Source organism: Podarcis muralis, chromosome 3 (genome assembly GCF_964188315.1).
Source record: "Podarcis muralis chromosome 3, rPodMur119.hap1.1, whole genome shotgun sequence".
Classification (NCBI taxonomy): Eukaryota; Metazoa; Chordata; class Lepidosauria; order Squamata; family Lacertidae; genus Podarcis; species Podarcis muralis.
In genome coordinates this window covers 748,932-765,155 of record NC_135657.1, presented here as the reverse complement: position 1 = coordinate 765,155, position 16,224 = coordinate 748,932, and the positions used below count along the sequence as shown (strand labels likewise).

General features: G+C 51.9%; 1 protein-coding gene across 1 annotated transcript; it reads left to right on the top strand.

The window, feature by feature from the left end:
* The first annotated feature begins 3,141 nt into the window (after positions 1-3,141).
* Positions 3,142-11,849, top strand: ATRAID (all-trans retinoic acid induced differentiation factor). The gene is made up of 6 exons (XM_028721782.2): positions 3,142-3,698; positions 5,598-5,669; positions 6,978-7,049; positions 7,312-7,433; positions 9,715-9,815; positions 10,582-11,849. The coding sequence occupies exons 1-6, from the start codon at positions 3,388-3,390 to the stop codon at positions 10,684-10,686; spliced, it is 783 nt and encodes a 260-aa protein (XP_028577615.2). The 5' UTR covers positions 3,142-3,387; the 3' UTR covers positions 10,687-11,849.
* The last annotated feature ends 4,375 nt before the right edge of the window (positions 11,850-16,224 follow it).

Genomic DNA, 16,224 nt, shown 5'->3' with positions numbered 1-16,224 from the left:
AACCCAAGAGCAAGATCCTAGGCCAAGAGCAGCCCTCTCTCCTCCTGTGGTTTCCCGGAACTGGGATTCAGAAGCCTTGCTGCTGTGGAGCCAAAGCAAAGCCATCGCGGGTTGTGAGCCATCCTCGCCTCCTCCGTGAATTTGTCCCGTCCTCTTTTAAAGCCATCCAAGGTTGGCGGTGTTCACTGCCTCCTGTGGCAGTGAGTTCCACAGTTTAACTCTGCGCTGCATGAAGGAGGGTTTGCTGTTACCCCTCCCCCTGGATCCTGGCACACATTCACCCTTCTTCCATCCAGGAGGAGGAATGAGAGTCTCAGAAAGCAAAGGGTTATAGTGACAGAGTTGCCTGCTAGAGAGGAGGGCTGTGAAGAAGGAAGTGGCAGGCGGTGACGCACCCCCCCCCCCAGGCGGAACCCCAGATCTCTCCCCATTGTCATCTCCCTGCAAATGGGAAGCGAGTCCAGCTTCCACTTTTGGCTTCTGGCCCTAGTGATGGGTGGCCCCTGCCATGGGTGCTTTAGTCGAGATTTCTGCATTTGCAGGGGGTGGACTAGATGACCCTGGGGGTCCCTTCCAACTCTGATTCTGTGATTCCTGCTTGCAGTGCAGGCCTCCACCTCCTGGTTGGCACCTCCAAGTGCCCCCGGTGCCTGGCAGAGGCGCCCCGACTGCACCAGCCCCTCACTTCTCAGGAGAGTGACTCACTTTACAGGGGCAGCAGCACAAGACCCACCCCTGCCAGGCTGCCAGAGGTGCTTCGGAGGGAAGAGGCAGGGATGCAGTGGCTGGGGCTGCACCGCTCATCTCGCTTTATTGGCCGAGGGAGCTTCCGGGTCATGTGGCCAGCATGACCAAGCCGCTTCTGGAGAACCAGAGCAGCGCACGGAAACGCCGTTTACCTTCCCGCCAGAGCTGTACCTATTTATCTACTTGCACTTGACGTGCTTTCAAACTGGTAGGTTGGCAGGAGCTGGGACTGAGCAACGGGAGCTCACCCCATTGCGGGGATTCGAACCGCCGACCTTCTGATGGGCAAGTCTTAGGCTCTGGGGTTTAACCCACAGCACAACCCGTGAGGGAAGGATGCACATGGGAGCAAAAAAATCTGCGTGCCAGGATCCAGAGGGGCAAGGGATGAAAGCAAAGCCTTCTTCAGGCAGCGGAATTAAATTGTGGAACTCCCTCCCACAAGCGGCAGCCAGGGCCACCAACCTGGATGACTTTAAATGAGAACTGGGGGGAAATTCATGAAGGTGGAGAGGGCTGGCAGTGGCTCTGCTCTATAACAACAACAACAACAACAACAACAACAAAATTTATTTTTTCTACCCCGCCAATCTGGCTGGATTTCCCCAGCCCTTCTTTGCCTCCACAGTCAGAGGGAGCAATGCTCCTGAGAGGGAGTTGCTCTTGTGCTCAGATGCAGGTTTCCCACAGGTTGGCCACTGTGAGGAAACAGAGAACAGGGTGCTGTTTGTTTTTTGCATTGTCACCACAGTAGAATTATTATTATTATTATTATTATTGTTGTTGTTGTTGTTGTTGATATCCTGTCCATTGGGCTGGGTTTCCCCAGCCACTCTGGGTGGCTTCCAACAGAAGATTAAAAGTACAGTGGTACCTCAGGTTACAGACGCTTCAGGTTACAGACTCTGTTAACCCAGAAATAGTACCTCGGGTTAAGAACTTTGCTTCAGGATGAGAACAGAAATTGGGCTGCGGCGGCACAGCAGCAGCAGAAGGCCCCATTAGATGATAATAATAATAATAATAATAATAATAATAATAATAATAATAATAATAATAATAATTTATTATTTATACCCCGCCCATCTGGCTGGGTTTCCCCAGCCACTCTGGGCGGCTTCCAAAAGAATATTAAAATACTATGATACATCAAACATTAAAAGCTTCCCTAAACAGGGCTGCCTTCAGATGTCTTCTAAAAGTCTGGTAGTTGTTGTTCTCTTTGACATCTGGTGGGAGGGCGTTTCACAGGGAGGGCGCCACTACCGAGAAGGCCCTCTGCCATTAGAAGGTTGCATTTCCTGCTGTGGCTGTAGAAACCGAAACAGGAAAGATATGTTTAGTTGCAGCTGAGGCAGATGAAGGCGTCTGGTTCTGCTGCTGCAGATGCACCAGGGCGATTCCTCTCCCTGTGGTCTTTCCTCTTCTGGCCACTACTGTGGATGCACAACCAGGCATCCCAGATCCCCCCTCCAATTTAATTCACATTTCCCCTTGACTTAAGTTAACCATGTTTATTCATTTCAGTTTGCCCACTGAGTATTGCTCACCCAGGAACCATGCAAGGCAGAAAACAAGAATGCCATTATTCAGAGCACTCTGCTTGGATGCAGATTCTGTGACTTTTGGGTGTGCTGCAAATATAGGTGCTCAATGTGTTTTTGCAACATGAGAGTAATGCATGCTTGTGCGTATTTATAAATGTTTATATTGGAGGCAGTGAGAGATTTGACTTTATTGGGCTCCATGATCACTGCAGTTGGTGACAGCAGTCAGGAAATTAAAAGACGACTGCTTCTTGGGAGAAAAGCAATGACAAACCTAGACAGCATCTTAAAAAGCAGAGACATCACCTTGCCAACAAAGGTCCGTATAGTTCAAGCTCTGGTTTTCCCAGTTGTGACGTATGGAAGTGAGAGCTGGACCATCAAGAAGGCTGATCGCCGAAGAATGGATGCTTTTGAATTCTGGTGCTGGAGGAGACTCTGGAGAGTCCCATGGACTGCAAGAAGATCAGACCTCTCCATTCTGAAGGAAATCAGCCCTGAGTGCTCACTGGAAGGACAGATCCTGAAGCTGAGGCTCCAAGACTTTGGCCACCTCATGAGAAGAGAAGACTCCCTGGAAAAGACCCTGATGTTGGGAAAGATGGAGGGCACAAGGAGAAGGGGACGGCAGAGGATGAGAGGGTTGGACAGTGTTCTTGATGCTACTAACATGAGTTTGACCAAACTGCAGGAGGCAGTGGAAGACAGAAGTGCTTGGCGTGCTCTGGTCCAGGGGGTCACGAAGAGGCGGACATGACTAAGCGACTAAGCAACAACAACAATATTTACACACACACACACACATATATATATAGATAGATATAGATATAGATATAGATATAGATATAGATATAGATATATAGGGCGTTGTTGTCCCGCTTGGTCCTGATCCTGCTGCAGGCTCTTTCTTCTTCTGCCCTCCCTCGGGGGGGGGAGCTTCCAGGGGCAGAGCCAGTCTATCTGGATCCCGAGTTCCACAGGGACTTTTGACCCGCATGAGAACACGAGTCTGCCCCGGCCTGTCGGGATCCAGCAACACGCCTCTCCTCGCGCTCCAGCGCAGACCCCGCCCCTTCGCCAAGGGAGGCTGCGCATGCGCCTGCGGGGCCTCTGCCGCTCACGTGACGCCTCCCGGGCCGAGGTCACGTGCCGCATCATGGCTGCGCCCAGGCGCCTCTTCCCGCTGCGGCTGCTGCTCCTCCTGCCCTTGCTGGGCTTCTGCCGGGCGGCGGCGGCCGAAGACGGCAAGGACGCGAGGCTGCCGGCGGTGTGCGGCGGAGGCTGCTGCCCGGGGCTCGTGCGGAACGGCTCCGCGGTGGCCGCGCAGTGCGCCTCCCGGCCGGGCGCTCGGCTGCGGGGCCGCTGCTGCTGCTCGGGAGGCGAGGCCGCTGCCGCGGTGCTGGGGTGAGTCCGGCCCGGGAGTCCGGCCCGGGGGCTGCAGCCAAGGGAATCCCGGCCGTGTTTGAAAAGGGGACCCTTCCCGGACATTATTCAGTTTTTAACGGAGGAAGGGACGAAGACCTCTGTCACCGAATCTGATGTCAGCGTGCCGGGAGGGGCGCTGCTTTCTGTTCATGTGTGATTTTATGTGCTGGATGCTTTAGTTAGTTGAGATTCCTACCTCGCAGGAATTTGGACTGGATGACCCTTGGGGTCCCTTCCAACTCTGCTATTCCGGGATCAATGATTCTAAGTCTCTTCTGCTTTTATGCTGTGTCTTAGAATCATAGAATGGTAGAACTGGAAGGGACTCCCAAGCACAGCTGTCAACTTTTCCCTTTTCTTGCGAGGAATACTATTCGGAATAAGGGAATTTCCCTTAAAGAAAGGGAAACTTTGACAGCTATGCTCCCAAGGATCATCTAGTCCAAGCCCCGGCAGTGCAGCAGTGTCAACATGCAGGCCCCAATCCAATTTGAACCTACACCAGACCTTGCTTAGCTTTGCAAATAGTAGCTTTATCCTTGAGTGAAGGACAGTATATACATTTAATAAATAAATGCCTGAAGAACAGAATGCATAAATATTTATTTTATTTATATCCCACCTTTTCCTCCAAGGACCTCAAGGCCTTGGTTCTCCCCCCCCCCCCCCATTTTATTCTCACAGCAACCCTGTGAGGTTGGGTTAGGCCAGGCTTCCTCAATCTCGGCCCTCCAGATGTTTTGAGACTACAATTCCCATCATCCCTGACCGCTGGTCCTGCTAGCTAGGAATCATGGGAGTTGTAGGCCAAAAACATCTGGAGAGCCGAGTGTGAGGAAGCCTGAGTTAGGCTGAGAGACAGGTCCAAGGTTCATCCAGTGATCTTCACAGCTAAGTGGGAATTCAAACTCTGGTCTCCCAGGTCACACTTGCAGCACCTCTGCCTGGCATGTGTGCTCCCAAGGGATAGTCACCTGGGAAATGCTACCTGTCACTCTGACCTTAGGCAGCAGGGTAGCTGCTCCAGTCGCCCGATGTGAATGCCTTGTCATTCACGGTGGTAAGCGTAACAGATGTTGTGCCTCCCAGTTGTTGCTGGACTACAACTCCCATCATCCCTTGACAATTGGCCATCTTGTCTGGGGTGCAGGGAGGAAAATGTTCATCCCACATCACCGCTTGGACTTGGATGCACTGCAGAAAATCTCTTGTGGGCCCTTGGGGAAGAGATGATGCTCTCAGGTGGCCCCCAAAAGACTGATGCCTCTATCCCCAACCTGATACACAGTGCCGGATTAACCCTGTGGAGGCCCCTAGGCAGTCAAAATCTGGGGGGGGGGGGGGGGCTTGCAATAATGTAGGCTTCTGAGTTAATGGGAGTTTCTCTTCCAAATTAAAAATTCTTTGAGGATGAAAGCAATATTATTTTGATCCGTTGTCGTGGGGACTATAGGCCGGTGTCTACTCTGGCTATTTGGTAATCTGGCACTGCTGGTATGCTCCAGATTTGTGGGACTAGCACCCCCACCAGCCCCTGCCAGCACGGCTGTATGGTGCTGGGGCTGATGAACATCTGGAGGGCACCTGCATTGCAGTTGGTTGGACTAGATGACCCTCAGGGTCCCTTCCAACTCTACCATTCTATGCTTGGAAGCCTGGAACAGATTGTGACCTGACGCTGCCTAGTTGGCGGCTGTTCCAAAGGCCCAACGGAAGGGCGAGGCTCTGCGGCTGAGGTTTGGGGTGAGCCCCATATTATTGCTGCTGTGAGAAACTCATCCTTCACCCCCAACCTCCAAAACTGCTGGAGGGCGAGGGAAGGGAGAGCAGGGACTGGGGACTCCTGTTAACTGATGCTCCTCTCTCTTTGCCCTCTAGGCTGGATCTGGGGAACTGCTCGCTGCAGCACCTGTGTTCCAGCTTCCAGGAGGCCAGCACGGCTTTGCTCATGTGAGTCCATAAACACCTAAGAGGAGCCTGGCTGCTGGATCAGGCCAAAGGGGCCCATCCAGTCCTGCATTCTGCTCTCACAGTGGCCAGCCAGGTGCCTGTGGAACTCTCTGGCACTCCAAGCCCTCTTTAGGCTCCTTTGTTCAGGCTGGATTGGTGGGACGGATTCAGCTCCTGGGTCCTAACCTGAAGTCGCCTGTCCTCCCCCCCCCCCCCGCCCCGGCCTTCTCAGAGGGAGCTGGAGTGACAGAGTTCTGGTCTCTGCTTGGCTTTGTATTTGCTTGCTCACACGTAACGCCATGCAGGGATTAGTCTGCCCGGGAATGGGCCTGAGTCACAGTCTTGGTGCTCCATTGTACAGGGAAGTATTAGGAAGGGAGCCTGAGGTTTGTATTCAAGCACCTTCTTCTGGGTTGTTCATCTGTGCTCCATTTCAGGCTAGAAATAATGCCTCAACATGATACACTTGCCCTGAGGTTTTGGTAGCCCAGTCCCAGAGGGGGCAATGATGCCCGTGTGATGTGCCACACCAAAATGTGCCCTGTGGCAGAACAGGTGCCTTGCACGCAGAAGGCCTCAGGTTCAACCTCAGGGGAGGGCAGATGCAAGTAGGCCTGGTAAAAGCTTTCATGCCCCAAACCCTGGAGCAGTGGCTATCAAAGGGTGTGGTGCTATGCTATAATAATAATGATAACAATAACAATAACAATTTATTATTTATACCCCAGCCACTCTGGGTGGCCCCCAACAAAATATCAAAACACAGTAATGCATCAAACATTAAAAGTTTCTGTAAACAGGGCTGCCTTTCGATGTCGTCTAAAAGTCAGATAGTTCTTGATTTCCTTGACATCTGTTGGGAGGGCGTTCCACAGGGCGGATGCCACTACCTAGAAGGCCCTCTGCCTGGTTCCTTATAACCTCACTTCTCGCAGGCAGGGAACCACCAGAAGGCCCTTGGAGCTGGACCTCCGTGTCCAGGCTGAGCAATGGAGGTGGAGACGCTCCTTCAGGTACCGAGGCCGTTTAGGGCTTTCAAGGTCAGCACCAACACTTTGAATTGTGCTTGGAAACGTACTGAATCAAGCACTCCTAGGAGCGGTTTCTTTGCATTTCCCAATGTATTTCTTACCAGTTAAAAAGTTGGTGCAGCCAAAGCAAATTTTTATTCTGTGGCCCAGAGAAAAAAGTATGAGAACCATTGGCCTGGAGAGCCCCTGTCAGCGGGCCTGACTCTGCAAAAGGCCGTTTCCTGTGTTTCCGTACCAGAGCGCAGGGCCTGACTCTGCTTCCTCCTTCTCAATGCAGCGACCTGACCGACAACCCTCTGGAGCCCCTCCCTGAAGACGCCTTCCGGAGCTTCACCCACCTGCAGACCCTGTGAGTGGGGTGGTGGGCTGGGCTGGGGGTTCCTGTTTCTCCTGGACTGTGCCAGCTGTGCCCGAGGGTGATAGCATCCCCTGGTGCCGCTGCCTCCTGGGAAACAGCAGCTTCGTGGTGGCCGGGAAGCTTTTTGTGGCTCCCGTGGCCCCTTGCTGCAAGGCGGGCCCCTGGGACATGGCTTCCAAGTCCTGCTGTTGGGACAGTTGGGGGGAAACCAGTCCCGGACTTGGTGAGATTCATAATTCCCCTTGATCCGCAGAGCTCTGCCCCTGACGCTGGACTGCCCTGGAGGCAACGAAGGCTGGGACAACGTCACCGTCCAAGGGAGCAGCCGGATCTGCCACGGCCAGAGGAACCCCTGCAATGGCTCAGGGGGGCTCGGTATGGAGGGGGCGGGCAGGGGCTGGCCTGCTTGGGTGCTGGAAGAGCAGCCTCATGTGGAATGGCATCTGTGGGGCGCAGGAAGCATCGCTTTGGGAAGCCACCAAAGTCCTTCCTATATCCGCTGCAGTGAAAGAGCTGCAGGATGATGTTGTGTGTAGTGTTGTGTTCCAAAACACAAGTGTTGTGCTTGGCAGGGGGTTGGACTCAATGGCCCTTGTGGTCTATTCCAACTCTATGATTCTATGAAAAGCAAGGAAGGATTGGACTCTGATTAATAAAATACACAGAGGCTTGACCAGCAAGACTCTGGGAGGGGTGCCAATAATAATTCCTCCCCACCCCTTGGCCCAGGTCGTTTTATTCACAAAAGAACTTTTAACACAGTGTTCGTAAGAACCAATCAGATTTCCTCTGAGCATTTCAAAAACCCCACGTGGGACAAAGTCAGATCAGAAGAAATCCTGTTAACTGTAAAGAAACTATTTCCTACCTGAGCATGCATACGTGGTTAATCTAAATAAACAGGAGCCAAGTAGAAATGCGTTTAGTACCCCCAGAGCTCATAAACCCATAGGAAAGAAAGACGCATTTACCATCTCCATGTAAACTCTGTTCCTGGCCCTTAAGATTTATCTAAAGATTAACAAAAGCTACATCAAAGTTACCTCCTATTTTTATGGCTCAGGATTCCTGGTGAAGCAACCAGTCTGTGTTTGGAATGCTTTACATGCCTGTCAGGTGTAGAAAATGGACAGTAGAGAAAATGGGCAGAGATGCAGAGGCTTGTGGGATTTAATCAGGAATTATTGTCAATGAATCAAGCCCAGTCACAGCAATGCTTTCATCGCTGACACAATGGCGTGCTCCATTTTTCATAATTCCTCATAGCAATCCCACCTGACCCCCACAGTGTAGGAATTGGAGCCGTGCTGAGCGCAAAGGTGCACCCAAGGGACACCCTCCTCCTCCAACATCAGGAGAGTGTGGATGCCACACAACGTGCATTTGAGTGCTGCCAGCACTGGGTCTTCCTGGGCAGGGCTCTCCCTTCTTCATGGTTGACAATACATGACTGTGCATTCTTAGAGATACAGCCTGAGGTGCAGGAGTGGGAGGTGGGGGGGTCTGAACCATTCAGGGGTTCCAGAATTGCCCTGTGGACTGAGAGTGACGGGACCTGGGTCCTGGGCATGGTGCCGTGTCTGTCTGGTGTTCAGATCAGGCCACAAGCAGCGCTGAGAGAGCTCAGGGGAGCGCAGGAAAACAGTCCAGAGTCCAGGGCCATCCCAGGATCCCTCGTGCCACATGGCCCAGTTGCTCAGGGCAACCACTCGTCTCCTTTGAGGCACAACCCTAGAAAGGACGGCTGCAGCTCTTTTGTGTTTCTGCCAAGGGCTAAAGGTAAAGGGACCCCTGACCATTAGGTCCAGTTGCGGACGACTCTGGGGTTGCGGCGCTCATCTTGCTTTATTGGCTGAGGGAGCCGGCATACAGCTTCCGGGTCATGTGGCCAGCAGGACTAAGTTGCTTCTGGCGAACCACAGCAGTGCACAGAAACACCGTTTTCCTTCCCGTCGGAGCGGTACCTATTTATCTGCTTGCACCTTGACGTGCTTTTGAACTGCTAGGTTGGCAGGAGCTGGGACCGAGCAACGGGAGCTCACCCCATTGCGGGGATTCGAACCGCTGACCTCCTGATCGGCAAGCCCTAGGCTCTGTGGTTAAACCCACAGTGCCACCCGCGTCTCTTTTGTGTTCCTGCCAAGGGCTGCAGGAGGGGAGGGCAGATGCATCTGGCTCGTGGGGCACCAGCTGCCAGGAGCTTCTCCTGCACAAGACCTGTGGCCTTGTGTGGGATGTTCTGCTCAGACCTCGCTGGAACAGAGGGGAGCCCTGCAAGGACCTGGGGAGCTCCCGGGGGGGGGGGGGTCTCATTGCCTTCCCCACTGAGACATCATGGCCCTGGTAGCCCGAAAGGCTGGTCGAATCCTGCGTGCAGGTTTCCCATAACAGGCATGTGGTCGGCCACTGTAAGAACAGGGTGCTAGACTGGATTTGCCCCTAGCCTGACCCAGTGGGCTTTTCTTCTGTTCTTCTAGAACCTCCAGGTCCAGAGGCAGTCTACCTGGACTCCGAGGTTCTTTGGGGTATTTGGCCACTGTAGGACGAGATGCTGGACTAGTTGGGCCCCTGGCCTGATCCCGCAGACTCTTCTTACACATTCCTCACCTGCAGGATGCGGGGGAAGTCACGCTCCCTTGTCCTCTTCCTCCCCCAGGCCACCTGTGCCCAAAGGACTCCTCGTGTACCCCCAACGGGCCCGGCTTGCCCCAGTGCCTCTGCGCCAGCCCCCACTACGGCTACAAGTGCCTGCGCCAGGTGAGCTGCCCCAGAGGGGGGGGGGCTTTGTGTTTGAGAGGAGGGGTGCAAAGAGGGGGCTGGGGGGGTTGTGCTACTCAACTGGAGCAGAGCAGCTTTTTTCGTGCCCCAGCCCTGCAGCTGTGTGGGCGGCTCAGGGTCGCAAGTTCGAGCCCCACGATGGACAAAAAGATTCCTGCATTGTAGCGGGTTGCACCAGGGCCTTTTCAGCACTGGCCCCGACTTGGTGGAACACTCTGTCCCAAGAGACCAGGGCCCTGCGGGACTTGACATCTTTCCGCAGGGCCTGCAAGACAGAGCTGTTCCACCTGGCCTTTGGTCTGGAGTCAGTCTGACCCTTATGTTTCACTCCCCTTATGGTCTTGATCTATGGGCTACTATTAAAATGAGGCTGCATTTTAAATTGCATTTTAACCTGTATTTTAAATTGGGGTTTTTCCTCCCTGTTTTGTTTTTACTGCAATTTTACTGGTGTTAGCTGCCCTGGCTGGGGAGGGCGGGGTATAAATGAAATTTATTATTATTATTATTATTATTATTATTATTATTATTATTATTATTAGATGACCCTCAGGGACCCTTCCAACTCAACCAATTTATGATTCTCTGCAAGAAGGCAGACCCTCAACCCAGCCAGGTCCAGCGGCCTCCCCCAGTCTAAGGCGCTGCCCCCTCCCGGCCTTCCCCAGACTGGCTCGGGTGTTGGGGGGCTTTGGAAGCTGCCCCAAGAGGAGACAAGTCTTCCTAACTGACCTTTCTTTTCCAGGGCACCTTCCCCTACCTGCTCTTCTTTGGGACCTTGGGAGCCGTCACCATCGCCCTCTCCCTCCTTCTGTGGGTCACCCAGAGGCGGAAGGCGAAGATCTCCTAGAGGCTCTCTCCTCCTCCTGGCCAGAGGCTGGACAGACACCCTTTGGCTTGGGCCACAAGTTTGTAATAAAGTCTGGAACCGGAACACGGAGAGGAACGGTCCTTGTGGCGGAACTGAACCCCCCCAGGGCTCAGGGGTCTCTGCCTGGGGGCTGCTGGCTAGAGGGTCCCAGAGGAAGAGGCGCCCTGGGCTCCCCCCTTCTCCGCCAAGGCCGCTCTGATATCTTGGGATTCTCACAAGGGGCATCTCACAAGCCTTGCTGCAGTTGCTGCCCTCCAGACCCCCAAAAGGCCTCACGGACGGGGTCCCTGATGCAGCTTTGCAGGTGACTGGCACTCTCCCAGAAAACCCGCTGGGCGCTATTTCCCTAGAAAGGTTTGTCCGTTGCCCCCCAGTAAGAGTCAGGCTGGAGCCAGGGCACTAGTGTGTTGACATCCTCACCCACAGTTGCCGAAATGAAGGAACGTCACACTTTTGCCTCTGTGTGCTGACGGCGAGTTGGAAATACAGAGGTAGCAGCTCCCTGTGAGCTGCTCACGGCCACCTCAGGTTCATTCCAGGCATTTAAGCAGAATTGCCCAAACGTTGCATAAGAACTTTGTTTTTATTTTGAAATATTTTTTGTTTTTATCAATACAAATTTACAATCCAACAATTATATAATCGTCTCTTGAGATTCTCTGAATTTCTTGACTTTCCCCCGCCCCCTAGAATGGTTCTTTATTAAAATATTTCTTCTTCTTCTTCTTCTTTGGCGATCCCTTGTAGCCAAGTAAAATTGTCTTCCATAAACAGTTTTAACAATGAGTCTGTAAGTGACTGTGGAGGCCAGTTCTGGATCCACACGTTCTTCCACAGTGGGGACAGAGGTTTCTGGTTGGAAGTTGATCAGGGTGTGGATTTGCCAAGCGTGCCTTCCTCTTAGCACGTTTCCCCCTTGCGTCCTGAGTTCGAGTCTCTTCAAAGCCCAGGACCCCTTTGGTAAAGGCTGTTCTCCAGCTGGAGCGCTTGCATTCTCCAAATTTCAATTTTCAAATCATCCATACTTTTGTTACATTACAAGTGAGTCTCAGAGTCCAGCTAAAGTTTCAATTTGATTACAATGGCCTCCTAAATAAATTATGAATTTCCCCCATTATTTTTATTAAATCTTATCCTCTTGATTCCTGTCTTCCTGTTAGTTTTGCCATTTCGGCGAAGTCCAGCAGTTTGGCTGGTTGCATAAGAACTTCAGTTGTGATTCCTGCATTGCCCTCGCAGGTCCCTTCCGCCTGTGTGATTTTATGAACTTGGCCGCCCCCCCCCCCATTGTGAAGAGGCTCCTGTGGTCACTTGGGGAGACCTTGGCTGGCTAATTTTCCTTCTGTGAAAGAGCAGGGCCTTCCTGGGACGCTTGCATTGCAGGGGACTCATTCTTCATCTTTGCTGCTCCCTTCAGCTTGCCAAAGAGTTTTGAAGGGTGCCTGGAAAATACCGTATTTTTTGCTCTATAAGACTCACTTGTTCCCTCCTAAAAAGTAAGGGGAAATGTGTGTGCGTCTTATGGAGTGAATGCAGGCTGCGCAGCTATCCCAGAAGCCAGAACAGCAAGAGGGATTGCTGCTTTCACTGCGCAGTGATCCCTCTTGCTGTTCTGGCTTCTGAGATTCAGAATATTTTTTCCTTGTTTTCCTCCTCCAAAAACTAGGTGTGTCTTATGGTCTGGGTCGTCTTATAGAGCGAAAAATACAGTACTTTTTTATTGGGGAGGGGGAGATGGGGCCACGGGTGTGTCTTTTGCCTGCCTGCCTACAACTCGGATGGACGCCAGCTCCAGAACTCTCTTGGAAGGAGGCCTTTGCTTCATACACAGAATTAAACAAGGCAGGCAGGTATTCTGGTGCTGGTGCTCCATAGCCTGGAATCATAGAACTGGAAGAAGGGGCACCTGCTCCCTGCCTGATGCTAGAGCAGGCTGCCAGGTGGTATTTGCTACTCTAAGATTTGAGTTGTGCAAGCAGTTCTGCACTGATGGTGGCAGCAGGCCAGATCTTAGGCCAGACGCAGCAGCCCGAAGCAAGGAGCATCATTCGCATCTGGGGCCCAAAGCAGCTCTTCTGCTGATGCCAGCTTTACAACCAGGGAGCGCTTTGAAATTTGGCCCATGTGAGAGGCCTGGACTAGGTGGGTGTTAGGGAAAAATCTAGGTGTGAGGCTGCTCAGTCCCCCAGCTGGTTGGGCAGAGCCCGCGGGTCCCTGCGGAATAAAGGAAGGAGTCCAGCCACCAACCGGAGCAAATAGCTGCAGACCAAAGTTTATTGCACAACAGGTACAAAGAGGAATTTTGAACCCCGAGGATGGGGTGACAAAGACTTTTAAAACTTTCCCACCATATCCCAGAATACAGTTCGTACAGCATCATTGATGCATCACTGACATGTCACCAAAGGGGAGGGGTAGACGGAGGTTACACTAGTTCAACCTTGGCAAACATGTCCAGGTAAGTCCTTGGTACAAGATTAGCATAAGGGCAAGACCCAGGTATAAGATTAGCATAGGAAACACCTCTGAAGTCCCACCACCCAAAGCACAATAGAACTTCCTTTGCATGTCTGGCCCTTTGCATGTCTGGTGATGGGATTAGGCTTTCCTTGGCCAACAATCAGCTCAGCAATTGCCACCTCTGGGCACTTCCTGGGGTGGGAGGTGTGTATTCATGTCCTCACACTTGGGGAGGTGGCAGGGAAAAGAGTCCTGTTTCCAAGGGCAAAATAGTGTTGAAATGAAGGAAACTGGCAAAGGAGTTGATTTTATATGATTGTTAAAGCTAGGTAACTTCCCTGAGCCGTCAAGTCGAAAGGATACATTTATGCATAATATTTGTAATATTTAACAACTTTAAAGATGTGCCCCCCCACCCGTAATTTCTGTAACCATGGGCCATTGGTCTGATCCAGAAGGCTTTTCCTACGGTCTAATTTCCTCAAGTGTTTTCCCTTAAAACAGCTTCAGGAGCCTCTAGTGAACAAAACAAAATTCCTGCCGTGAAAATACTTGAGAGCTTGTTTCACAGAGTCTCTGGTTCAACGCTTGAACATTCCCCAGACACACCATAGAGTGGGATGGCTCCCGAGGGTCATCTAGACCAACCCCCTGACATAATAATAATAATAATAATAATAATAATAATAATAATAATAATAATAATAATAATAATTTATTTGTACCCCGCCCATCTGGCCGGGCTTCCCCAGCCACTCTGGGCAGCTTCCAACAAAATATTAAAATACAGTAACGCATGAAACATTAGAAGCTTCCCTAAAGAGGGCTGCCTTCAGATGTCTTCTAAAAGTCTGGTAGTTATTTTTCTCTTTGACATCTGGTGGGAGGGCGTTCCACAGGGCAGGTGCCACCACTGAGAAGGCCCTCTGCCTGGTTCCCTGTAACTTGGCTTCTTGCAGTGAGGGAACCGCCAGAAGGCCCTCAGAGCTGGACCTCAGTGTCCGGGCAGAACGATGGGGGTGGAATTGCAGGAATTGCAGCCGAAGTGAGCAACTGCTGAGTGGCAAACCCTCAAGGCGGCTGCTTCTGCCAGGGCATGGAGCGTGGCCTCTCCTTGCTAAGGTGCCCCACACATTAATGCAGCTTAAAGCGTGTCTGGCTCTTCTATGCATGCGCTGCCCCTCCTGCAAAGCGCCCCCTGCTGGCTGCTGCGCCCGGAGATCTGCCCAGGATGAGCCTCCACACCCCCCCCCCACCTCGTGCTCCCACAATGCACTGCTCCTGCCTAAGCCGCATGCGCGTCCCAGTGCATCTCGCACGTCCTGGAGGCACAGCAGTGCCCCCTGCTGGACTCCCTGGGAAAGACATGCCGAGGAGAGGCACGTGCCAAGGGCTGCCAGAGGCACCTGGGGCAATGGGAACCAGGGGGTGGTGTAATAAACGGAAATCTGCATTTATTCCCTTATGGGGGACACAAGAGCCCTTGTAGAGTCCTTCACAGGTTCTCCATTGGTTGAAGAAAAGAACAGAGGCCAAGCAGAGAATATTGGGAAGCAAAGCAGCTTGTAAGCCTGATCTTTATTGAACTGTTGCAACAGGGTGCCCCCTTCACACACAGGAAAGGAGGAGGACCCAGGACAAAGGTGTGCCCCCCCTTATATAGACATTTTAAATTGCCCGCCCTGGAGTCCAAGACCACCGCCAGAAACATCATACCTACATCACAGAAAGGGCAGGCTTAAGCAGAAATCTGAGTGCGTTGTTTATCTCCTGTCGTCATTTACTTCCTGTCTGGCAGGTTACCTGTGTTAATGGAGAAATCTGAGGATCCCTTGGACAAAAAGCAAGGACCCCAGCCCGGAATACCAGAGCAAAACAGCAGCCAGGAGGCTTGGTCTTTATGGAAGACTGTCGTGACAGGACTCCCACCTGCCACCAGGTGGAACAAGATGGAAGCCCCAAACAAAAGAGACCCCAAACATTTATTAGCTGCTAATCCCCATGTTACACCCCCAAACTACATCATAGTTACATCATGAAAGGGGAGGTCTGGTGGCCGTAATCTGAGCATCCTGGACCCTGCCCCATGGTTCCCCTTGCCCGCCACCAAACACACATCCAGTGGAACAAAAGAGATATTTACATTTCCGTTTCCCAGCCAAGTTCATCCCATCCTTTTGTCTTCATCTGGGTTTGTTCTTTCTGGAATGGCTACCTGTCTGGCCCTCAGGTATCAGGATGCCAGGGATTATCCCTCAGGCAGAGGGGCTGCTGAGTAGCTGAGCTCACACATGTAGATGAATTTCTGAAGTTTCCCCAGTGAGCCAGTACAGAGATACATTGATCAGTGAATTCTTACATTTGGTATTGTGCAGCAAAGGCCCTTTGAATAGGCAGGAAGAAACTGTGATGAAGTGTTTTGCGGGGACAAATCACAAAAGTCACAAAAGTGATCGTTCTGACTTTGGTAGTGGGCTGCATGTGCATATCTACTGGAGGGGCAAGCCCCCCCATACATAAATTCCTGCACCGCCTGTTTAATGGTTACTTGATTGGATTGCCTGGGGAGCCTGGCCAGTCTTTTGTAATGATAAATACTTAGTTCCTGAGCCAGGTCACAGGTTCACACCCTATTCAGATCTTAAATGTGCCATTAAGACAGGATTTGTGAGGAAAGAGACAATGGGGAGGTTTCCCACTTTGACCTTGCAGAGAAATACTGTATTTGAGGTCAATTTGCTCAGGACTTTTTTTCTGTGGGGTTTCAGACATGTGCTTTATATATTTATGTACGTGTTTGCTTGGTACATTTATGAACATTTATTACATATAGCGCAGGTGGCGCTGTGGGTTAAACCACTGAGCCTAGGACTTGCTGATCAGAAGGTCGGTGGTTCGAATCCCTGCGACGGGGTGAGCTCCCGTTGCTCGGTCCCTGCTCCTGCCAACCTAGCAGTTCAAAAGCACGTCAAAGTGCAAGTAGATAAATAGGTACCACTCCGGCGGGAAGGTAAACGGCGTTTCCGTGCGCTGCTTTGGTTCACCAGAAGCGGCGTA